At 50.3% G+C, this 24,098-nt stretch overlaps 1 protein-coding gene across 4 annotated transcripts in view; it reads right to left on the bottom strand.

The window, feature by feature from the left end:
- Positions 1-23,748, bottom strand: part of DIS3L (DIS3 like exosome 3'-5' exoribonuclease) — a 34,533-nt gene extending 10,785 nt beyond the window's left edge. Inside the window, exons 1-15 of one of the 4 annotated variants that reach the window (XM_029574737.1) lie at positions 23,550-23,748; positions 22,465-22,618; positions 22,092-22,220; positions 17,600-17,735; positions 16,641-16,817; positions 14,553-14,631; positions 13,878-14,054; positions 13,222-13,391; positions 12,667-12,828; positions 9,895-10,142; positions 8,995-9,087; positions 7,404-7,937; positions 3,577-3,731; positions 3,294-3,472; positions 2,782-2,927 (exon numbers count right to left, since the gene is read on the bottom strand). In XM_029574737.1, coding sequence (XP_029430597.1) covers positions 2,782-2,927; positions 3,294-3,472; positions 3,577-3,731; positions 7,404-7,937; positions 8,995-9,087; positions 9,895-10,142; positions 12,667-12,828; positions 13,222-13,391; positions 13,878-14,054; positions 14,553-14,631; positions 16,641-16,817; positions 17,600-17,735; positions 22,092-22,220; positions 22,465-22,618; positions 23,550-23,685 — 2,675 coding nt within the window. In that variant the 5' untranslated portion in view covers positions 23,686-23,748. Of the gene's footprint in view, positions 1-2,781; positions 2,928-3,293; positions 3,473-3,576; positions 3,732-7,403; positions 7,938-8,994; positions 9,088-9,894; positions 10,143-12,666; positions 12,829-13,221; positions 13,392-13,877; positions 14,055-14,552; positions 14,632-16,640; positions 16,818-17,599; positions 17,736-18,397; positions 18,576-22,091; positions 22,221-22,464; positions 22,619-23,549 lie in introns of those variants that run through there. The other 3 variants (XM_029574738.1, XM_029574739.1, XM_029574740.1) reach the window with 3 other exon arrangements.
- Between the last annotated feature and the right edge of the window lie 350 nt (positions 23,749-24,098).

Raw genomic sequence — 24,098 nt, 5'->3', positions numbered from 1 at the left:
TGCTTGCTTACTGACCCGCATGGGAAAACCAGGAACAAATCTCAAACTGGCTTTGCACACTAATGCGTAACCGTCCCGTATCACCACCAGAACCTACTGATCCTGCATGATTTTGGTCCACTCCCCATAAAAACACATCAATTGGTCCCCTATAGAAGGAACGACGAAGTGGACCAGCATTGCCCCATTGGGATGAGGTGATGCTGGTCTTCTGCCCCACGAAAGGACTGACCCCAGGACTGTCCCCGAGCCGAGGACTGATTTTGCGGCCCCCGAAACCCCCTGGCTGAACGGGACCTTTAGATATCTCGAAAACGAGACCTCACCTGAGAAAACTGTTTCCCCTTAGGCTTGTCCTCAGGCAATCTATGCACCTTATTCTCTCCTAAACTCTTTATCAGCTGCTCCAAATCCTACCAAACAAGAGCTTAGCCTTAAAAGGTAAGCACCTCAGCTGGGACTTGGAGGAGTCATCCGCCGACCAATTAAGCAACCACAGCAACCTCGGGTGGAAACAGCAAGACGTTCTCACCAAGTCATATAAGGCAATCACCCCATATGCCACTGCCGCCTCTATACGCTACACCCTACTGCCATCAGCCCCCCGAGCTTGCCTGAGGATCCTGAAGATGCTAAACGCAGCGCAAACAGAAGACCTAACACTGACATCTCAGAAATCCTCTTCAAAAGGACCTTTAACTTACGATCCTGAAGATCCCGCAACTGGAATAGTAGTTTTCTTAGTAACCGCAGAGACAGCCGCATCCACCTTAGGGCGCGGGTTAAGAGCTCCAACGTCTGTTCAGGCAAGGGACAGGGCCTCGACCTAGCCCTCCCCACCTTCAAACCGGCCTCAGGAGCATCCCACTCCCTTCTCCACCAGCTTCCTCAACCACCAAGAACCGGATCAGTGCTCTCCAGATCCGAATCTTCCTGCGGCACCTTAAGACCCAGTTCCTGAAGCACCTGTGGAATCAGTGGGTCTAACTCCTCCTTGCGGAACAGACGCACCACCTTCGGATGGTCGCCCTCAGAAACCGGAACGTATCAGCGGCCTGGTCAGGCCCCGCAGGCAAATCCTGCCCAAGAGGGATCCCTGCCCCTACCAGGGAATTGTAATCATCCGAATCCTCCCTCCGGAACATCTAGAAAGCGCCCGGCCAAGTCGCGAGCTGACACCGGGTCCGACAGGTGCCCCTCACCCACCGACCATCACGAGCGCGAGTGGGTAAGATGCATCTGCTTTACTGGCCAGCAAAAGCACAAAATCAGCTGAGGCTGGGCAGAGCCAGCAGGACTGGGCTCCTCAGCCCCCTCGGCGTCAAACTGATCCCCCGCGGGGCTGGCACGGACACAGAGGAGCCGTTGTTCCCGTGCGGAGGGGAAAAGGATCATGTCCTTCCTGCGCCAGTAGTTGGGCCACCAAACGCAGCCGGGAAGACAATCGCGAGCGTTTCGCCCTGCTGCGAACCTCTGAAGGCCCCTCCTCCGCCGCGGTGCACAAGGAACACAGGCCCTGCCCGTTTACACGGGAACGCACGGAGCCGCACGCACGGCAGGCCGACCGGCGCCCCATCGCTGACCACGGTCCTGGAAAAAACCTCTAACAATAACTGTGCCGAGGAGGAGAAGCGCCAGGCACACACTTACTTCCTTTTTTTAATTAAAAGTTTATAAAGCAAGCAACCTTGGAAAAAATAAGAGCCAGGGAAGCCACAGCTTCAAAAGGGCAATCTGTCCCCGAGCCTGCAGCCACACTGGGGCCTTGTGAAGGGGAGGGATCCGGACCACCAGATTTACACTGGATCGAGCCTACTAAAGGGTCACCAACCCCCAGCTCGTCCACCAGGATCCAACCCCCTCCCCCCGGAGGAAGCTGCAGGTGGTACCTCAGGTTAAGTGGCAGCGTCAGCAAAACTTTCTCTATCTCCATCTGCTGGCAGGGAGGCAAAACCCCGGAGTCTGGACTGACCTGGGTACGAACAGGGAACAGAGCAATTCCAGTGACAGCAATGTTCCTGCCCCATGCAGGACTCCATTCATTCGGGTCACAGCCGTACCCAGGCACAAAGCCGTCTGTCCAGACTGGAGACGTAGGAGTAGGGACAGGGCTCCGTGCATTCGGGTCACAGCCGTACCCAGGCACAAAGCCGTCTGTGCAGACTGGAGACGTAGGAGTGGGGACAGGGCTCCGTGCATTCAGGCCACAGACGTACCCAGGCACAAAGCCGTCTGTCCAGACTGGAGACGTAGGAGTGGGGACAGGGCTCTGTGCATTCAGGCCACAGACGTGCATTCAGGCCACAGACGTACCCAGGCACAAAGCCGTCTGTGCAGACTGGAGACGTAGGAGTGGGGACAGGGCTCCGTGCATTCAGGCCACAGACGTACCCAGGCACAAAGCCGTCTCTCCAGACTGGAGACGTAGGAGTGGGGACAGGGCTCCGTGCATTTGGGCCACAGACGTACCCAGGCACAAAGCAGTCTGTCCAGACTGGAGACGTAGGAGTGGGGACAGGGTTCCGTGCATTCAGGCCACAGACGTACCCAGGCACAAAGCCGTCTGTCCAGCCTGGAGACGTAGGAGTGGGGACAGGGCTCCGTGCATTCAGGCCACAGACGTACCCAGGCACAAAGCCGTCTGTCCAGACTGGAGACGTAGGAGTGGGGACAGGGCTCCGTGCATTCGGGCCACAGACGTACCCAGGCACAAAGCCGTCTGTCCAGACTGGAGACGTAGGAGTGGGGACTGGGCTCCGTGCATTCGGGCCAGACACGTACCTGGTTACAAAGAGCAGGGCTCCATTCGTCCGGAGGGAGTAAATGATGGCGTCAGTCACACAACGCTCGTCAGTCTCGGGGTTCTTGTCTCTGAAGTACATGCACTGGAAGAGCTCTGTAGATTGTTTCTGTGCATGCTGTGCAGCCTGAGATTAGAAAAAAAAAAGACTAAACACCCTTCAATGCACTTCCCGCTCTCACCATTTCATTTAGAACAGGAAAGCAGGAATTATTCTGTCTTCCCCTGCAAGAGATGTAAGGTGCTCTCTTCTCAGTTTCTCTAATGTGACAGTATAGGGGGTGAGAGTGGAGCAGAGTCGGGGAGGTTACAAGGACACTGGAGGGGTTGGGGAAGCTCGGGTTACAGTACAGGAGTTATCTCTCTCTCTTCTACAGGCTGAGATGTGCTAAGGGTGTGTCCAGACCTTCCCTGGTATTGTCCCTTCAATGCTGAATCGTAATCCAGAGAACATCCTAGGATGGGAAGGCAGGTTGTGGCAAACACAACTCACCCGGTTCCTGGTGTTGATGTGCGTGCAGAGCTCCTCCAGTTCTTTGTTAGTAAACAGAGGCTCCCTCGGGTCTGCCTTTTTGTCTTTCAGGACAGCGGCCATCAGCAGCCTGTGCACCACAATGTCGGCATATCGCCTAATGGGGGAGGTGAAGTGTGTGTACTTATGCAAGGCAAGACCTAAAAGAGAGCAGAGGCAGCAGGAACGTGAGCAGGGATTCAGAGGAAGCAAAACTAGAAAGCTGCAGATGCTTTGCGGTAGGACTTATCATCGTCTGTCGTACCGTAATGATAGAACTCGTCCTCTGGGCAGGATCCTGAGGAGAAGTACCGAGCACTGGACATGGCCTGGGTGGCCATGGATCGCAGGAGTTTATTTACAAGTGGATCTGCTGGGTCATCTGCTTTATCCAGAGAATCGGCCAAAGCTTTGTTAGACCTGACAAGAAGGCATACATAGAATTAATCACAATTAATGTGATCTGTCTACACTAGACATGCAGCTCTCCTAGGAGGCCTCTCATGAGAGTGCAGTGCTCCAGAGGCAGGTCCTGGGGAACGGCCTCCAGCCCTGGACCTACCACATGTCTTACCCAAACCCCGGAACGTGTCCTGGCCACGCCTACCGCCCCAGAAGCTGCAAATTTTCCATCCCCTGCAATCGTGCATTTTTCTAAGGTTTCCTGAGGGGAGTGGTAAGGATTGTAGTGTTGAGCAGTGCTGTGCATGGGCAGGTGAGACAGAAATACGAAAGCAGAAAGAAACCACATGACCAATGTTTCAACCTAGAACAGGTACGCCACAACTCATTCCTCAGCAAGGGTTTTCTACCCCAGCCCTCCCCCCGAAAAAAACCCAAATATGTCTAGCACCTACACATAAAGGATATAACGTAGGAACATGGAGAGCAGAAAGAGACCATATGGCCTATTTAGTCTGCACATCCACACTAACTGCTCAGCTCTACAATTCCTACCAGATCTCCTGTGCTTGTCTCATAATTTTTGGAAATCACATCCTGTCCTTGTCTCCATCACCTCCACTGGGAGGCCGTTCCACGCATCCACTTTCTCTGTAAAGAAATATTTTTCCTGCGTCTACCCCCTTTCACCCTCATCTCATGACTCCTTGTTCTAGAGAAAGAGGTCCAGTTCCTGTGCAAAGACATTTAAATATCTTCAAGGCATAGATCATATTCCTCCTATCCTGCCTTTCCTATAGGGTGTACATGTTTAGATCTTTAAGTCTCTCCCCCTATGCTTTAGAAGGAAGACCGCTGACCATTTCAGTAGCCTCCCTCTGGAGCGACTCCATCCTTTTATATCCTTGTGAAGGTGAGGCCTCCAGAACTGTACTCAGTATTCCCAGTGAGGTCTCACCAGGGACCTATACAGGGGCAGTATCACCTCCCTATTCTGCTGACCAGTCCTCTCCCTACCCACACTCAAGCATCTTTCTGGCTTTTGCTATTGCCTTATCCACCTGTCTCCACCTTCAGTTCATCGGATACGATCCCCCTCTTGTTCTCACTCCTTATATTGTGCTGCTCCCTTAGGATTTTATATTAAATCTTAGCTGCCAACTCTAGATGAGTGCTTCCCAAACCTGTCCTGTCTGCTTTTCAGGATATCCACAACGAATATGCATGAGGGAGATTTGCATGTACTGCCTCCATTGCAAGCAAATTTAATCGCTCATACATTTTCGTTGTGGATATCCTGAAAACATGACTGGCTGGGGATCCTAATGCTCTAGACCACTCCGTCTTTGCTAGTTCCCTCCTGTTTCTACATCTTTTTCAGGGTCTACACCCTGCTGCAGATTTTGGTATCGTCTGCAACAAAACAAACCTTGCCCCAACAGTCCTTATGAAAAAGTAAAAAAGAACTGGTCCCTGCAGCACACTATCAGTAACACCCTCTCCTTAAATTCCATGTCCCACTACCCTTTGTCGCCTCCCACACAACCTGTTTCTAACCCAGTCTTAAGGCCCATACCAAAAGTGCTCAATATATTTATGTCACCCATGCAAAACCGTGTCCAAGGCCTTCCTGAAATCCAGAGCACATTACATCTAGCGTGCTCCCCGATCCAACTCTGTCACCCAATCAGAGGAGCTGATCAGATTCGTCTCAAAGAGATCTACCTCTGGTAAAACCATGTGATTCCAAAAACTGCACACTCAGCTTCAGCAGCAATTACATCAGTTTCTGTAGTTCCAGCCTTATTTCCTCTGTCTGTCTGTCTCCGGTTCTCGGGAACTGCCAGCAAAGCTGCCAGAACTTCTCTAAACTCCCTTAAAACTCTCGGCTGTATCCGTCTGGCCCTATTGCTTTCCCTAGCTCCTCAAACACAGTTTTCTAAAAATCGTGGGAAGTTTCTCGCACAGCTTTCTGTGCTCCTGTTCCTGACCCTTCCTCAGTGAACACTGAAGTCTGCTTTTCCCTCAGCCTCCCCATATTCCTCCCCTTACCTCTCCGTGCCACTATTGCACTTCCTCTTATCACTAAGTCTTTCCCCTCCGTTTTACTCTTTGCTGTTTTTTGATTCCATTTGTGTGTTTGCTCTCCTACTTTCCCAGATCTTGGCACCTGTCTTCCTGTTTATGAACACTAACCTTTTTTCCCTTACATCTTTAGCTATTTCTATAGAAGTAGAAGCCTCTTTTTTTCCTCTTTCCTTCATTTTCTATCCCAAATAAAAGGTTAGCTGCCTTTCTAATATCTCCTGTTAGTTCTGCCACAGAATAGAGGAGGATTTACCAAAACAGGGATTATAAGATAAGACTGAGGACCTTAAATATATACAAGCTGGAGGAGGGAAGTTGGGGAGAAAGGATATAAGAGAAGTGCAAATATCTCAAGCAGTATAAATAATGTGGAATAGAAAATCAATTTTTTGTAGAGAGGAACAAAGGGCCATGATACGAGTCTCAGTGTGGGGCAGACTTAACCTTAGAAAACGTCTCCTCACAGGAGATTGCACGGCCCATGCGAGACATCTGTGGCACGTTGAGCCTCCCCACACCGAGACTCGTATCACGGCCCTGGCTACAGAAAACGCAGCTTCCCAGGAGAGCCTTGGAGGCAAAATACTATAGGGATGTGCGGTCACTTGAAATGAAAGAGCAAATGTCAGCAGCTGGCCTGGGACTGACCTGAGTGCAGGGCAGGAATGACCGGGGATCACCCGCTGGTGGGGTAAGAACTGGACTGGAGGGGTGGAAGGAGGTCACGCAGGACACTTTCCTTTTGGGGGGTTTTTTAAATTTCATTTTGGATAAACAAACCAAACAAACAAAAAATGAAAGAAAAAACAAAACAGTAACAGTAACAGAATGAAAAAGCCTGGGCTAAGCACAGAGGTTGATATCCAAAGGCTCTCTCTGGGTAACTTTTCGAGTTATAGGAAAAAGAACCAAGATTTGAAAACTTCTCCCCAGTCCCTGGCTAAATTTGTCCCGGTGGCTCATTACCCAAACAAAATTTAGCTGGCTATAGCCGGGCGGTCCTGGGAGTGTTTCTGGGGCATATTCAGCGCTGCCTGGAAAAGGTTAGCCAGAAAAATCCCTGCCCTGCGCGGATACAGTCAGCGGGGACACTGAATATCTGGGTAAAGGCATCAAGACCACTCAAGAGCAACATCAGAAGATCCTTAGCTGCCAGGAAGCCAAGGTAAAAATCAAGTCAGAGTCTGTACTACTGCACAAACATGGAACATGCGGCAAACAGGATGGGTCTTGTGATCTTTGCGTGTGCAGTCATATTCTGCGCATCAGAACCTGCTGCCCCATCCAACAAAGAAAACCACAATCCAGCAGCTTTCCAAGGAGCTAAGTCAGAACAAATATTTAGGACTAAATTTTCAAAATGATAAGTTGCTATTTAGAGGTCTGAGACTGGGATCAATGCAGCTTTCCAAGCACTCAGACTGTAAGTCCTCTGGGGACAGGGAAAGACGTTCTGTACCTGAACGCAACTCACCTTAAGCTATCACTGAAAAGGCCTAAGCCCAAATCTAAATTGAAAAAAAAAAATAAATGTTAGAGAAAGGGGATGATTGCTCACTACTGCTGTCAGTTGAAAGCCCCGGCATCAGACAGAAATATTACCGTGTATCGATGGTGAAGCCTTTGGCTTCAGCGCACTCTCGCAGCTCAGAGAAGAACTCCTGGCACGGAGGTGGGTGCAGACGCAGCAGGGCTTGGTGAGGGAAGCTCTCCCAGATCTTGGTGGCCACCCAGTGGTTGGCTAGGATCATGCACTCTGCCACGGTCTCATGCACCTCCAAGGGCTGCCTGGGGATGAGGTCATGAATGTTCTTCTTCTCGTCCAGCTGAACACGCACCTCCACGCCCTCCAGCTCCAGAGCGCCACAGATGTCCCGCCTGGCCCGCATGTGGCGGGCAATATCCGTCAGCTTCCCCACAGCCCACAGCAACTCCTCCAGCCTTGCCCGTCTCGCTTCGCTGTCCAGGTCCTGCAGCTCCGGGATCTGATCCACGACAGCCAAGTCGCCGTCCAGCAGCTGCTGTGCCGCCTCGTAGAAGAGTTTGTACGCAGAGTGGATAATGGTCCTTCCGTACCAAACCTTCTTTATTTCATACGTGTCCTCATCCAACTCCCACATGACGCTCACTGCATACCTGAGAACATTCATGTGAGAAAATGTGTCATTTATTTTTACAGAATTCATGGGAGGGAATCCATCCCAAACTCTGACGAGCATCCCCATCTTCCCTACCTACCCTCCTGTGCCTTAGAAAACAAAACACCACTCCTTTTCCCCTCTCTGTACCTGCCATAACAGATGTCTGGGGTGAGCTGAATCCCCTACCTGTTAGAGTACCGGACAGGAGCCTACTACAGCCCATAAAATCTCTAGCAAGTCTTCCACAGGAGAGAGTCCTACGTGGCGAGCACCAGCACAGGAGACGCCGGCTGTAAGAGTGCGCTGAAGACTGCATTACATTATCACCCCCCCCCCCCCCCCCCCCCCCCGATCACTGTAACCCACGGCAAGGTCCCTCGATCTGGGTCTGCAGAGAAGCCAGATAGGATCCAGCCCCGGAAGGACTCGCCCCTGACTGGGAACGAGCTTGAAGGTCAAGCGTCAGTATAGAAGCAAAAATGGTTGAAAAGGGGATTGCAGATCAGCCATGCTGTGTCCACGTGCGACACAAAACTCTGGCACATTCAGGAACTCGAGCCAGGACCAAACCAGAAATCTGTAAGGTACAAATGGACAAAGGAGCTCTCTTTATACATGGAGAGGGCAAATCTAACTATTTCCTATGAAAGGCACAAGGCAGACACTAAGGCTGCTGCCCCATCTCCCCACAGAGAATGCAGCTTTGCATTTTCAAACCTCCGTGCTTTGTTCTGCAGGGAAAAACTGATCTCTGCGGTGGAGTTATTTTCCAGGGCAATTCTCAGTGAGAAATTGTGTGTGGGTTTTACCTTTCAGAACTGGTGCAGCCTGTGGGGGTGGGGGTGGGGAGTGAGTACCCCCAGATATTTGAAATTTCCCCATAAAGCTCGGTACCCATTGTGACTCGACCTGGCGACTATGTCCATGAAGGCCACGCGAGCCAGGGCTCCTCACTGCTTCCTTTATAAACAAGAAATGGTTTTGGGTTTCCCTGTAACACCAGGCTGTAGGCTGAAGTGGTGCTGCGTTTGAAAGCAGAGGAAGCAGCTTACCTGTCAGTACCACCGAGCAGGGAGCAGAGGTCTGCACTCAGGATGGCAGGGAGCATGTCGTAACGGCGATCTGCCAGGTAATACGTGGTAGCCCTGAGGACAAAACGTAAGTCTTCATAGGAGCTCGGAGACTGTGCATCTGCATCTCTCTGCAATACAGTTTCACCAAATCAATCCCTGCCTACAGCTCTTAGCTGGAGAAGTGCATGTGTGTATGTAAACATCCTTGTAAAATTAGTCAGTTTAAGAAGAGAAAACAGAATGATTTATCAAATTTCAGAGTAAGCAGCAGCTCTGTACTCCACAATGTGTACACAAGCTACTCCTAGCATTAGAGCACACAGTGCTGTTACATGTGCCATGAACTGTGTATATAAACTTTATATCTAGCAGTACAACGCAGCGTCCTATGCTCCCTGCTATGCACGCGCTAAGATATCTTAACCAAGTGCTACAGAACACGGCACGTACAGGAAGGCTACCCCTAGTGGTAAAACACTGCACGATGTCTCTCACGGGGCGCTGCTGGCAGATCTTTTCCTAATGCTAGAAGAATTCAACAGAAGTTCAGGACCAGTTCCTCAGTCCAGACCTTCTCTTCTAGTGCCACGAACCTTCCCTGCAGCACAAACATGCTGCCTTAGCTACCCAACCGTGAAAGAAACCCAAAAGTTAAATTCAGGCATTCTCTGCCCTGTGAAACCCTGGAACAGAGCAGAGTCCTGCAATAAAAGACCCAGAAAAGTGATGCAACCTCACAACCTCTACTCTGTCTAGTCCTGTATCCATTTATCCTTCTAACATTCATGCACCCCATTTACATGAAACGAGCAGATTCAATTCTAAGGGCAACTTTCTTAGTCTGGTCACTCCCTATAGTTACAGAGCACCCTCAGTCACCTTGCTCGAGCTTCAATGTCCGAGTAAGAGTTTGCAGCCACAAAGTGAGTCACGTCTGCGATGTGCACGCCCAGCTCCAGGTTGCCACTGGCCAGGGTTCTCACGGACAGAGAATCATCCACGTCCTCACAGCCCTTCGGGTCAATGCTGAATACCAGGTGCGTCTCCCTCAGGTCTGTGCGTGCCAGCTCCTCCTCGGGAGTCACCTGCCAGGCGTCATCGGGGGTGTTGGTAGGCATCTCGCGCATCTGCAGAAGAATGAATGAGGCAGAAAGGTTGAGCATTTCATGCATTTACGTACAAATCATGCATCTTCAGGAAAGCTGAGCTTACAGTGGTGGCAGCATCCATCACCACCTTCTCAATGAAAGATGAGCTTCTTCAGACCTTACTGATGGGACAGCAGATTAGCCGTGAGAAGTTTAGTAGGTGCTTCTCTATTTCTTTCAGCCCCAATAACTAGCAGGAATTTCCCGAGACCATTTTATTCTAAGAGTGGATCTGCCTTGCATTATTTTGTTGTAAGATCATTCCTGGCAGGATAAGAGGACCTCGAGGCCAGACTAACAAGTTAGTTTAAAACAAAAGTCAAAAATCGCATCACAGTGACATTCTGCACGAGAAGGGACAAAATCTGATTACTTGTTTTTAGTAATAAACTGCTGGAAATACCAGAGATTGTGTGTAGTTTTTATCCCACAAGATCTGTAACTCAATAACTTGCCCAATTTGATTAAATCTCTTGCAAGATCTGAACCAAGCTGCATTCTTAGCTGAGATTGAATATCCGTCCTTTGTTTTCCAGACAACCCCACCCGTGGTTTTATAACTTCTCCCCTGTCCCCTCTCTTTTCCCAGCTGAAGAGTCCTGGCCCGCGCAGCCTCGATCCCCCCTCCCCTTTATCATCTGCGTCTCTCTCTCTGCACCTTTTCTACTTCTTCTATGTCTTTCCTGAGATGGGTGAAGCAGAGCTGCACCCAGGGCTCCAGCTGTGGTCGCACCAGGGCTCAGTACAGGGGCAGAATGATGTTCTCTCTTTAGTCTCCGTTCCTTTTTGTATCGTTCCTAACATTTTTATTTCACTGCACTGTCCACAGTGACTGCAAGGTCCTCTTCCTGGGTGGCGACTCCCACAGGGGACCCAGCACCGTGTACCTGGAGTTGGGATCATTTTTTCCTGTGCATCGCTTTGCGCTTTTTCACATTAAATCTCATCTGCCATTCAGTTGCCCATTCTCCTCGTCCTTCTGCGGTTCCTCACAATCTGCTGCCATTTTAACAACTTTGAATAATTTTATGTAATTTGCAAATCTGATCACCTCACTCACTATTCCCTTTTTCAGATCATTTCTAAATATGTTAAGCAGAACAAGTCCCAGTACTGATCCCTGGGATATTCCACTAAATGACCTTTCTTCATTTGGAAAACTGATCATTGAGTCCTACCCTCTGTTTCTGGTCTTTTAACCATTACCAATCCACAATAGGACACTGCCTCCTATCCCAGGACTCTGTGATTTCCTGACTCTTATGAGGGATTCTGCCAAATGTCTTCTGACTTCCTCTTGCACTTACACTAAGGGATGTTAAACCAGCAACCTGGTCGGATCCCGCCCTAATTACGTGCAGTTTACCTGGAAAGGCTGCTCAGTGCATTAATAACTTAGCACTTCAGTGCTTAAGGAAGCCCATTGATCCAGGATGTTTTAAAAATGAATGTTTAGTGGCGAAGGGTCCACAGATAATATCACTAACTCCCTCACTCAGTTATTGGCCTCTGCCCTACTGGTTCAGAAGAAGCGTAGAAATGCGCAGTGCAGAGTGCCTTGGATTGATGAGGCTAAAACAAACGAGGAGAGCTGAACGATGGTCTGATGGCTCCCTTAGGGCTTTTGCTGTGCAAGGGAGGACAATATAAGTCACTCTTAATGCTGCTAAGAAACTGTGTTATATGGCCCAGTCACAGGTTTCTCTTAGACGATCAGATGCATTTTTTAATGTGAAACAGATTAAATGGAAAAGGGAAAAGTACAGGATTTGCCCCTGAAGAGTATGCCAGTCATCCGAAACTAAGAGGAGGCATTAAGGAATCAACGAGATTCCCAAGCATCCTGCGTTTCTTGTTGCAGGGAAAACCCTGCCTAAGAGCAGAGTTACATTGCTCAGTGGGAACTGTTTGGGGACATTGATTTGACTGAAACTGAAAAAGCCATGGAGTCAATTAAAGAACTACATTTTCTTGATCCTTCTCCTTTCTCCAGAATGTATATTTTAAAGGAGGAATTTTTTGGGAATTGTTGCCTGATTAGTTAATTTGTCTTTAAAGGAATGATCATCAGATCCTGCAGCATCATAAATGCAGATTTAGAGGGAACTTTCTTTTATCTGTTACTGATTTTGTGCTTCAAAGTTTTGAGAAGGGTGACGAGCTATTGCTTTATGTTTAAACGTATCTTCCACATTTGAAACGGTTTCTCATTTTCTTCCATTAGTGAAATTGAAAGCTATTGGGATTGGTAGGGTTTTTTTCGATTGCTTTCATTATCAACTACAAGCAAGAAACCAACAAGTCTTGTTTTGCTAAAAAGTCCTTTTTAGAAGCAGAAGAGCTCTTCCCGGATCCCCCTGCCTACACCAGTGCACTTCTGGGAAATTCAGGCAGGCACACCCGAAGCAGAAGGCTGGCCCAAACTATTTCCAGCTGAGGAGCGAAGACCCCTTCCCCCCCCCCCAACATATCAGAGATCACAGTCGTGACCTTGGACGCTGACCTGGGCCTCTGAGAAGGGGGTGATGGAAATGCTGCCTTCTACGAGAATGGTGGAGATCTCTGCTTCCAGATCCCCGATCCTTCCCAAAACCCGTACAAAGTGTCCATTGGGGTAGAGAGAGGTCGCGTCCCAGGAATCGATCCGTACCACGACTCTCCAGTCCTGCAGCGTGGACAAAACACAAAAAGCGGGCATTTCCCCATTAAATTACCCCTCTGTCAGTGCTGGAGTTCTTACCCAGGAAGCAATTCACTCAAAAACGCCAAACCATTTTCCCCTTGCTGCACAATTCAGATGCATAGCTGGGCTTTCAGGGACTTTTCAGGGAGTAATAGGAGGGCAGGTCTTAACCGCACTGGACACAGGCTGCCTGGGAAAAGGTGATGTTTGCAAGTCAGTCCTAATTTTACTTTAGGGACCTTGCACCGTTCCAGCTGCTGTGACTGATCAGAGGCGGTAAAGGCAGGAAGTCCCTGCAGGCTGTGCCAGCCCCTGCCTCATGGCTACCTCAGGGCCTACAGATTACGCTACTGATTTCCCATCACACCCACGCACCTGCAGGGTCTCAGCTTGCTGCGTGCTGATCCGGATTTTGGGAATTCTGTAGTCCCATGGGGTAACTAGGATCTTCTGTGCATTTTTGCCCTGAGACTGCGTCTCTTCTTTGGCAGGAAAGGTTGCAACGTAGTCCCGCCAGTTCTTCTGAAGGATTCCCACTACCCTGCCTTAAAAAGGGTCACAAAGAGACATGAGACATCCCATAATTGCCAGGACATGCTCTCTGGAGGACCAGTTCTGTAAAGCAGAACTCAAGGACCCAGCAGCAGGGATCTTAAACTCTAAAGCCTATTAAATCTGTCACTTTCATCTTACCTGGTTTAGTAACCCCTCACTCTCTCATCTTACCTTTGGGCATGGGCTGAGCGTGGGCTTCCTGGTTTAGTAACCCCTCACTCTCTCATCTTACCTGTGGGCATGGGCTCAGCGTGAGCTTCCTGGTTTAGTAACCCCTCACTCTCTCATCTTACCTGTGGGCATGGGCTGAGCGTGGGCTTCCTGGTTTAGTAACCCCGCACTCTCTCATCTTACCTGTGGGCATGGGCTGAGCGTGGGCTTCCTGGTTTAGTAACCCCTCACTCTCTCATCTTACCTGTGGGCATGGGCTGAGCGTGGGCTTCCTGGTTTAGTAACCCCTCACTCTCTCATCTTACCTGTGGGCATGGGCTCAGCATGGGGCTCTCCTGCTTTCTCCTCCATTTCACTGTCACTCAGTGCACGCGTTCTTCCTTTCCACTCTGCTCTGGGCAGTAGTTCCACGGCCACCACGTCGCCGTGTATTGCACGGTTGCGAGCTCGGCTGCTGTGAATAAGCACATCACTCTGCAGATCTAAGTAGCGAGAGACAGAGAGAACGAATGAGAGAACTGCCCCGGACGTCCCATAGACGGTCATTCTCCAGAGCTGGATCCTGAGATGGATCCTTGCAAGATGGACACCAGATGGCCGCGTTGCTCTTTGTCTGCCATCATGAGGGGAGATGCCAGAACACACGTGTGCATTAACATGTTCCTGTTTCCACAATCGAGTGCTTTATCTTGCTCTTCGCCTTCTCACAGAATGAAAAGGGTGAAGTAGTCAGGATTGTCGAGCAGTCTAAGGCACTGCGTTTACAGTGAAAAGGGTGAATATTCCTGGTTTTCCTGGCTTATTACCATGTTATCACTTAGTTACCTCGTGTGTCAGCTCATGCACAACACGGGAAGAAACTGGTACACTAACACATACTGAATGTGAGCCAAGCGAGGATTTGAACTCGCTCCAGGCTCGTTCCCCAACTGAGTCCCACACTGCTCGGGACTGCACAGGTGCATCTCATGCACACTCACCTGTCTTCTTGTTGCTGGTCCCTTGGAGTCGAACAAAAGCTTCTGACTGCGCTCTGTGTTTATTGACATTAAGAACACCCTGAACAGAAAGAGAAGAACTGCACATCATTCTCCATCAGAAAGTCATTCTACCTCACCCCCCCAACTCACCAATCCCATTACTGCCACCCTGACTATCCTCACCTCATCCTCAACACCAGCAAACATCACCTATCCCATCTCTGCCACCCTGACTATCCTCACCTCATCCTGAACACCAGCAAACATCACCTATCCCATCACTGCCACCCTGACTATCCTCACCTCATCCTCAACACCAGCATCCTCATCACCAATCCCATCACTGCCACCCTGACTATCCTCACCTCATCCTCAACACCAGCATCCTCATCACCAATCCCATCACTGCCACCCTATCCTCACCTCATCCTCAACACCAGGAAACATCACCTATCCCATCTCTGCCACCCTGACTATCCTCACCTCATCCTCACCACCAGCATACTCATCACCTATCCCATCACTGCCACCCTATCCTCACCTCATCCTCAACACCAGCATCCTCATCACCAATCCCATCACTGCCACCCTATCCTCACCTCATCCTCAACACCAGCATCCTCATCACCAATCCCATCACTGCCACCCTGACTATCCTCACCTCATCCTCAACACCAGCATCCTCATCACCAATCCCATCACTGCCACCCTGACTATCCTCACCAATCCCATTACTGCCACCCTGACTATCCTTACCTCATCCTCAACACCAGCATCCTCATCACCAATCCCATCACTGCCACCCTGACTATCCTCACCACCACCCTCATCACTGTTATCAATGTCACCACCCAGCCCATTACTGCACTGGTCCACGTTGATCATCATCTGCCATGTAGACGCCCAGTTCCCCCATCTCACAAGGTCCTCCTGCAATTCTTCACAGTCTGCTCGTGTTTTAATTACTTTAAATAGTTTTGTGTCATATGCAGATCTCATTACCTCACTCATTGCTCCCTTTTCCAGATCATTAATTGAAAATGTGGCGCTAAACGGGAAATTAAGAACGGAGCTGCTCGATCGCCTGTGAGGAAGAACCGGGGCAAAGTTTGCTGTCCCACAGCAGACTGTGTTCCTCCTTCAGGGTGAGGGAACTGGGACCCCCAGCTTTCTACTCTGAACCGAGCAATGAAGGGTCCCCAACCCTCAGAGACTGGGGGGATGGCCCCCCCAGGACCTGGGAGACAAGCAATCCTGGATCTTCTAGGCTTTTAAAGCTTTCCTTTGGGGTTTTTTCAACCTCAGACTGCAGGCTTTGCACCTCCACCATCCGCTGGAGACAGAGAAATACTGAGGGACTGCAGGAAGCACCTCGAGTTAAGTGGCAGTGTCTGCGAAACTCTGTCTCCATCTGCTGGAGGGGAGGCAAAACTCAGGACTGATCTGGGTACAAACAGGGAAGGACCATTTGGTTCTACCCTGTTTCCTGTCTTTTAACCGCTCCCAAGCCACGATAGGACACTGCCTCCGATTCCATGACGTTTTAATTTCCTGAGGAGTCTCATGAGGACTTTATCAAATACACCACACTAACTCTACCAGCTCAGCTTTTTCGACATATTTATTAACCTCTTCAAAAGAAATGTAGCTGATTGGTGAGGCAAGACTTTCCTTTGCTAAAACCATGTTGATTCTTACGCATTAAACCATGCCTAGCTATATGGCTGGAGATTTTATTTTTAAGAGCGGCTTCTAACATTTAGCCAGCACAGACATCAGCCTCACTGGTCTATAGTTTCCTGGGTCAGTGTTACACTGGCAACCCTTCAGTCTTAGGTGTTGCGGCTGTTTTAAATGATAGGTTACAGATTACTAGTAATAGCTTTGCAATTTCATGTTAGAGCTCTTTCAGGACTCTGGGGTGGATACCATCTGGTCCTGGCGATTTGTTACTTTTATGTCCTCCATTAAGCAGAATCATCAAAGACCGTTTCAGGTTTGCGTCTGTTCCCAGCATCCTCCTCAGTAAAGAGGCGGCGCTGGGAAGTGTTTCTAGCTCCTGGATTGTATTCCCAATGTCTGCGTTACCTGTACGTATCTTCCTGATTTGATCCCAGCCGCCAGCACTTCCAGGGGAAGGTGCTCTGGATATTCCTTCCCACGGTTTTCCTGGCTCTCACTCTCCCTCTCTCGCTGACTCTGCAGGATCGACTCATAGAGCTCATGGGCTGCTTTCAGGTCTGGCCAAAAGTCTTCCAGATAGTTCTGTAGAAAGGGGAGCTCCAGCTAATAAACATCCTACATGGAAGTTAGTTTGCATCTTTATCCACAGAACAAGGCATAACTAAGAAATATAAAAAGTGTGTACAATACTGAGATTCTTTGGTGTCTCTTCAACCTGACCAGTGCTGGACTCGCTAAGAGTGAACATGTGCCACATGCCCATAGCACCAGCGAGCGGTCAGACAAATTGCTGGGCTGCCCGACACCTCTCGCACTGCATTTCTGTACGATGCTTTACAATAAGCTACCATGTCCTTGTGAGGCGTGTCTTATCCTGTAAGAGTTACTGTTGCACACCTGCCAATAGGAAGTGGAGACAATGCGCGGTATACACTAGTGGTGAATAACCACATATAGAGGTAATATAGCAGTAAAGTCTTGCTGCATTCTTCTTGCCACACATGTAAGTGGTAGCTCTCTTATACAGAGAGAGACACCCATATAGGACAAACTGATTCATTATATGCAGTGCTCTACATGCCCTCCAATTAAAAACAAGAAAGAAAAAGCTTCTGAATATGAATTTTGCCTCAGTCTCAGATTGGAGGAACGGGCCAGTATCGGATTTCTCCAACCCCTGACCTCTCACAGCTGCAGAAAGCAGCAGGAACAAAAGGAAAGCACCAAATAAACATCTCCCCTCCCCCCAGAGGATGGGAACGGAAGGCCCGTAGGTGAGCCAGGACACAATAAGAGTCTCAGGATATTCCTCCTCCTCCTGTTTCTAGCATCACCTGTCTTCACTGTAAGGTGAGCAATCTTACCTTAAATGAGATCACAAACACTCCTCCCGTCTCACTTCCATACCCCTCGATAACCTCGTCATCCTCTGTCACCATGACGACAGGCATCTGGCCACGGCAGTGATGGTAGTACCAGACGGAGGCATTATAAATGCACCTGAAAAAGCAACGTTGGCTCTGAGGCTCAATGGTTCACCAGCCCTCATCTACCTAAAGCATGCAGACCTCTGTATCCAAAAAACAAGATGTCCTTCCATTTAATCCGACCTCTGCAGAAAAGAAAAGCAACTCCCCCGTTCAGTCCTATCTGCCATAATGCGCTTTTTTTCTGTTGGTTTTAAGTACATTTTATTTTCTAAGTTCAGAGGTCAAAATTTAAAAGGGTTTTGCTGACGACGTTAGCTTGTCAAAGCTCGCTGCCCACACAAAATGTACCCGGGTAGAAAGAGGCAATGCAGGGAAGCGTTCTCGGGCACGGTTTCACTTTGTCCAGACAGCACCAATATTCACCACTAGTGGGGCAAAATTAGCAAGGCAAGTCTGCTTGGAAAAATGCCTGTGCCAAAAACGTTACTCAGACAACTTCCCCCTCACCAGCTTACTCAATAAAAAAACTTTATACGGTTACAATAAAAAAGCAATGTAGACAAAAAAAAAAAAGTATTGGGAGTGGCGGAGTAGCCAGGATCCTAATCCCACTTCTCCCACCACCTTGTGACCTTGGGCAGGTCACTTCACCTTCCACTGCTTCAGATAAAAAAAAACTTAGATTGTGAACCCTCGGGGGACAGGGAATTACATTCAGTACCTGAGACTCACCTTGAACTAAATCCATCACTGAATTCTAAAATATTATCATAGAAACAGACGTGATGGTAGAAAAGGACCCTACGGCCCATCCAGTCTGCCCAGCAAGCTCCCAACGTCATCAGTTACTCAGACCGTCAAGGACAGGGCTCTTGTTGGTTACTGTTTGAGTCCAATTTCCTTTCACCCCCTGCCGTTGAAGCAGAGAGCAATGTTGGAGTTGCATCAGATGTATCAAGGCTTATTGGTTAAGGGCAGTAACCGCCACACCAGCAAGTTACCCCCATGCCTTACTCAGGGCCGGTGCAAGGGTATTAGGCACCTTAGGCCAACTTTCTGCCTTGCGCCCCCCCCCCCCAGTCCAGGCCCTGGCTCCAGCCCCGACCTCATTCACTCAGACAGGCCCCCTCTCACACACAAACACACATTTAGGTTCCTGGTCTCATTCACACAGGCCCCCTCCCTCTCTCTCACTAACACCACTATTCTCTTGTATACACACAATCCCTCTCACACTCACACACACACACCCCCAGGCTCCTCGTCTCATTCACACAGGCCCCCTCCCTCTCTCTCACTAACACCACTATTCTCTTGTATACACACAATCCCTCTCACACTCACACACCCCCAGGCTCCTCGTCTCAGTCACACAGGCCCCCTCCCTCTCTCTCACTAACACCACTATTCTCTTGTATACACACAATCCCTCTCACACACACACACCCCCAGGCTCCTCATCTCAGTCACACAGGCCCCCTCCCTCTCTCTCACTAACACCACTATTCTCTTGTACACACACAATCCCTCTCACACACACACACCCAGGCTCCTCGTCTCATTCACACAGGCCCCCTCCCTCTCTCTCACTAACACCACTATTCTCTTGTATACACACAATCACACACACACACACACACACACAGGCACCGCTCATTCCCAGAGAGACTCTGCTTCTCTCGGCAGCGAGCGGGATAGGCTCCACTCACAGTCCCACACGGCTGCTCTCTGCCGAACCCTAATGACCGGTAACGTACCGGCCCTGCTCTTATTACATTCCCCTTCCCTTTAGGGATCCACAGTGTTTATCCCATGCCCCTTGGAAATCTTTCATTGTTGTCATCTTCTCCTCCTCCTCCAGGAGGGCCTTCCAGGCATCCACCACCCTCTCCGTGAAGAAATACTTCCTGACGTTGGTTCTGAGTTTTCCCTCCCTGGAGTTTCATTTCATGACCTCCTAGTTCTATTGGATTCTTTCCAGCAGAAAAGGTTTGTTGTTTTGAATTTATGAATGTTTTAATTGTAACATGAACCCCACAACCAAGTTTACATTACTTCTTAAATAATTCAGCGACCAATCGTTTGGATCCAGGAATTCTCTTCCATAGCAATTCAAATGACACTAATTTGCTAATCCCAGCTCCCAATCAGCTGAATATATAGGGACTGCTGCCACATTAGAACAGTCTTTAAAGTCTTCCATACTGAGCAGTGCTCTCCAATGAAGGGGAAAATCTAGCGCAACTCTACAATCTTCCTAGGCACCAAAATGTTCACTCCAAAAGGTAGCTGGGAAATCTGGGTTATTCCAGAGTGGGAAAGGACAGATTAACCCTAGACAATACAGACTGCCAAATCCTTAGCACATGCTGAAATACTGGCTGTTAATCTGAATCTATTTTTCCCTGACAGTCAGACCCATCCATTTCCCTCTAGTCTCAAATCCTTCCCTCGTCTGCTCTAATATTTCCCTTTCGTAGTGCGAGACCCTTGCAGCAGGCCTCCACTCATTCTGCAGCGCCGAACGAATGAGAAATAATAATTGTGCTAGATGCAAAATGTCGCCTTTTTACTGCCTGGTACAGATAATTTTCCCTCATCAGTATCTGTTGCCTCGCAAGCTTAAGATTTTTCCCGAGCCTTCCCTTAAACAGGAAAACTATTCTGTGTGGAATGCGAACCCAAAGCATCATAAGAGAAAGGTGTACTTTGGCAGGACATTCATCTCCCTACCTAGGAAATATAATATGCTTGCCATATAAAATGTCAGAAAGAGCTCCTAAATTTCTTGAGTCCTCTACTTGCACAAACTTTAAAATCGGGGAATCTAGTTTGATAGGGAATAATGCGGCCTAATGCTTAACTGTTTCCATTTCCGAAAAAGGTTGACGCATCATAAGAACTTGCCATGCTGGGTCAGGCCAAGGGTCCATCAAGCCCAGCATCCTGTTTCCAACAGTGGTCAATCCAGGCCATAAGAACCTGGCAAGTACCCATCTTTGCTAGATTAATTCGGTAGCCTGATGTGCTTCTGTAATCCTCAAGTCACCTGTAGCAATATTGCAGTTGACGTTTTGAGCATATGTAAAAAGTTGTATTATGTTCTGATCCTTCTCCTCCAAAAATCATATTTATTTCTGGATGAGTCAAGCATAGAGTTAAGTAGGAAACGGAATTTCACTGGACAGAGGCTTGTCTGAGCCTCATTTTAAAGGGTGTTTCTCAGGTTTAAAAAAAAAATCATTGAAATTACTGCATTCACCACAGTCTCTGGCAACTGACTGCAGTGCATCCTTAGCCAGGAGTGCTACTAACAGCTCAACACATTTACATTAAAGTGCCAGAGAGAAAGCAGGTTCTATAGCTGCATGGGAGTGCCATCTACCGCCTCCTCAGCTTCTTCCGGGACCTTCTTAAAAAGCCGCGGCAGCCACACAGCCCACTGGGATTTCATCTGAAATGTCCCTTTACAATCTGCCGAGAATGAGGGCAATTTACAAACTATCTGCAGTGGGACAGCGTCCACGGGTGCTTTTAACCCACGGACTTTGTCCCAGTTTTCAAAGGCAAGGCGCACACACGCATGCACGCACACACATATGCACACACACATGCACACACACACTCACACGTGTTGAAACCTCCTGTGAGCACAGAGCTCCTGCAAACATTTGCACCTGCTTCTCGTGCAGGTAGATTTCTTTCACAGAAAACACACACCGTGTTTTCAACGCTACGCATGTGCATTATTTCCTGTCATCTCACCTACGTCTCTAACCCCCAAAGTACAGGTGTTGTGGGAAGGTGACCTAAACCCTTCCCCCCAGGAACACCCCCTCTCCAGGCTATTGCTCTCCCCCTGGGACTGAGCAACAAGGAATAATCTTCTCGTTTTGGGACCTGCCGGGTACTTGTGATCCAGATTGGACACTGCTGGAGTCAGGACCTTTGCTCTGACCCAGCCCGGCACTGCTTATGTTCTTAATGTGCTTAGTAAATTGACTCAACTGCATATTTCTCCCTAGAAGTAAAGCTGAGGAGGGATCCGATCTCACATTGGGTAACTTCTGGCGAGGACGCGCAGTGAGTGCATAAATATACCCACCCACTGAATGTTTGCTTTTTTAAGATAAGGGTCACTTGGTAAAACACGAAGCACTCCCAGTCTGAATTATTGTGTACCATTAATAAAACAACGCCACCTGGTCTGGAGAGCCCACCTCCTGCTCTCCCCTGACACGTCTGTGCTGCTGCTGCTAGGGGGGGGTTACCACCTGGTCTGGAGAGCCCACCTCCTGCTCTCCCCTGTCACTTCTGTGCTGCTGCTGCTGCTAGGGGGGGGTTACCACCTGGTCTGGAGAGCCCACCTCCTGCTCTCCCCTGTCACTTCTGTGCTGCTGCTGCTGCTAGGGGGGGGTTACCACACCTGCTCTGCCACGTCTCCATGGACTCCCCGCTTTCCCTCGGCAGGTAGGAATACTGCTGAAACTCGTTAGCAAACGTAACACACTCCCGACGTGCGTCCCTCAGCAGAGCTCGCAGCTTGTTATATTGCCTAAGAAAAACAAAACAAAAAACAAAATCTACTTCCGTGCAGCACACAATACACGAAGAGGTCGGCATCTGAGCGATGCCACTGGTTATCACAAATCTTCCTGCCTTTTCACACTGAATTACCAACTCTGCAGAAGAATAAGTTATTATCATCGCCCAGCAGTGCAGGGGGCTGGGGGTGGTGGACGGGAGAGACCTCTCTGCACAGCCCCACCAGCCTCTAACATGCAAGGGTGAGTCCGTACCTGCGTCCCCTCTGGTGCTGGACAGCTTGGCACGCCGTCTGCATGAAAATCACCCCTCCCATCTCGGGCAACTCCAGGATCTCCAGGTAATCCTGCACCACCTTCCAGTCAGGAACCAGGTAGTGAGTCACGTCATCCGACAGCAGCTTCCCTTCTGAAACAGGGCAAGGGTCCCAGAATTAAGAGAGCTTTCCACACACACAAACATGCACCTCGCCTGCTTGTGCCAGGCCTTCCTTGCTGGGCTGACCACCAGCTTCCTGCCAAATGAGACCCTGCCTCCGTCGTTAGCACAGACCCCCCTCTGGGTCCCCTCATCACTTGCACTGGGACACTAAGGACAGCCCCTCACCATTAGCAGGGGCCCCTCACTATTAGCAGAGCCCCCGTGGTTACTGCCCCGGGACCCCTCATCATTAGCAGAGCCCCCGTGGTTACTGCCCAGGGACCCCTCATCATTAGCAGAGCCCCCGTGGTTACTGCCCCGAGACCCCTCACCATTAGCAGGGGCCCTGTTACTGCCCTGGGACCCCTCACTATTAGCAGAGCCCCCGTGGTTACTGCCCCGGGACCCCTCATCATTAGCAGAGCCCCCGTGGTTACTGCCCCGAGACCCCTCACCATTAGCAGGGGCCCTGTTACTGCCCTGGGACCCCTCACTATTAGCAGAGCCCCCGTGGTTACTGCCCCGAGACTCCTCACCATTAGCAGGGGCCCCGTGGTTACTGCCCCGGGACCCCTCACCATTAGCAGGGGCCCCGTGGTTACTGCCCCGGGACCCCTCACCATTAGCAGAGACACAGATACTGTCCCGTGTCCCCTCCCTGTTAGCAGAGACCCCCGTCGGTACTGCCCCGTGCCCCCTCCCCCGTCGGTACTGCCCCGTGCCCCCTCCCCCGCTGGCACTGCCCCGTGCCCCCTCCCCCGCTGGCACTGCCCCGTGCCCCTTCCCCCGTTGGCACTGCCCCGTGCCCCCTCCCCCGCTGGCACTGCCCCGTGTCCCCTCCCCCGTTGGCACTGCCCCGTGCCCCCTCCCCCGTTGGCCGTGCCCCCTCCCCCGTTGGCACTGCCCCGGGTGCCCTCACCGTTGGCACAGGCGGCCTGGCAGAGGGCAGTGGAGCAGGGCACGTCCTCCCGCAGGTAATGCTCCCGCACGATCCGCACCGTCTTCCCCTTGTAGGTTCTCAGGTGCAGGATCTTCTCGGTTTTGTGCGTGGCCATGGCGGCGGCGGCCGGGGCTCCTCTCCGGCGCGGCCCCTCCCCTGACCCGGAAGTGCAAGGCCAGGCCCGCCCCTCTCTCGGCACGGGGGATACTTTGTAACCGGCGCTGCCGCCGCCTTATTGTTACCTCACAAAGCCCGAGACGGGGCCTCGCTCCTCGCAGCAACCGGGGGGGGGAGGGGGAAACCATCAGCACCCAAAAGAGTGAAAACCTCTCCCCCCCCTCCCCCTGCAAGATCCCAATGCAGCTCGCAGCCCCCTACCCTCCTAACAGAAAGCGAATGGAGAAGGGGGGGCCCGGGGCAGCCGCCAACACTGAGGAGGGGGCAAAAATGCAAACTTTGCACCCACTGCCCATAGCTGGAAAAACTGGTGGTGCCTGAAATAGCGATGGACAGAGCCCCTGTCACAAG

The sequence above is a fragment of the Rhinatrema bivittatum genome, chromosome 13, assembly GCF_901001135.1.
Source record: "Rhinatrema bivittatum chromosome 13, aRhiBiv1.1, whole genome shotgun sequence".
NCBI lineage: Eukaryota > Metazoa > Chordata > Amphibia > Gymnophiona > Rhinatrematidae > Rhinatrema > Rhinatrema bivittatum.
The sequence above is the reverse complement of the archived record's forward strand: the minus strand, read 5'-3'. Positions and strand labels throughout refer to the sequence as shown.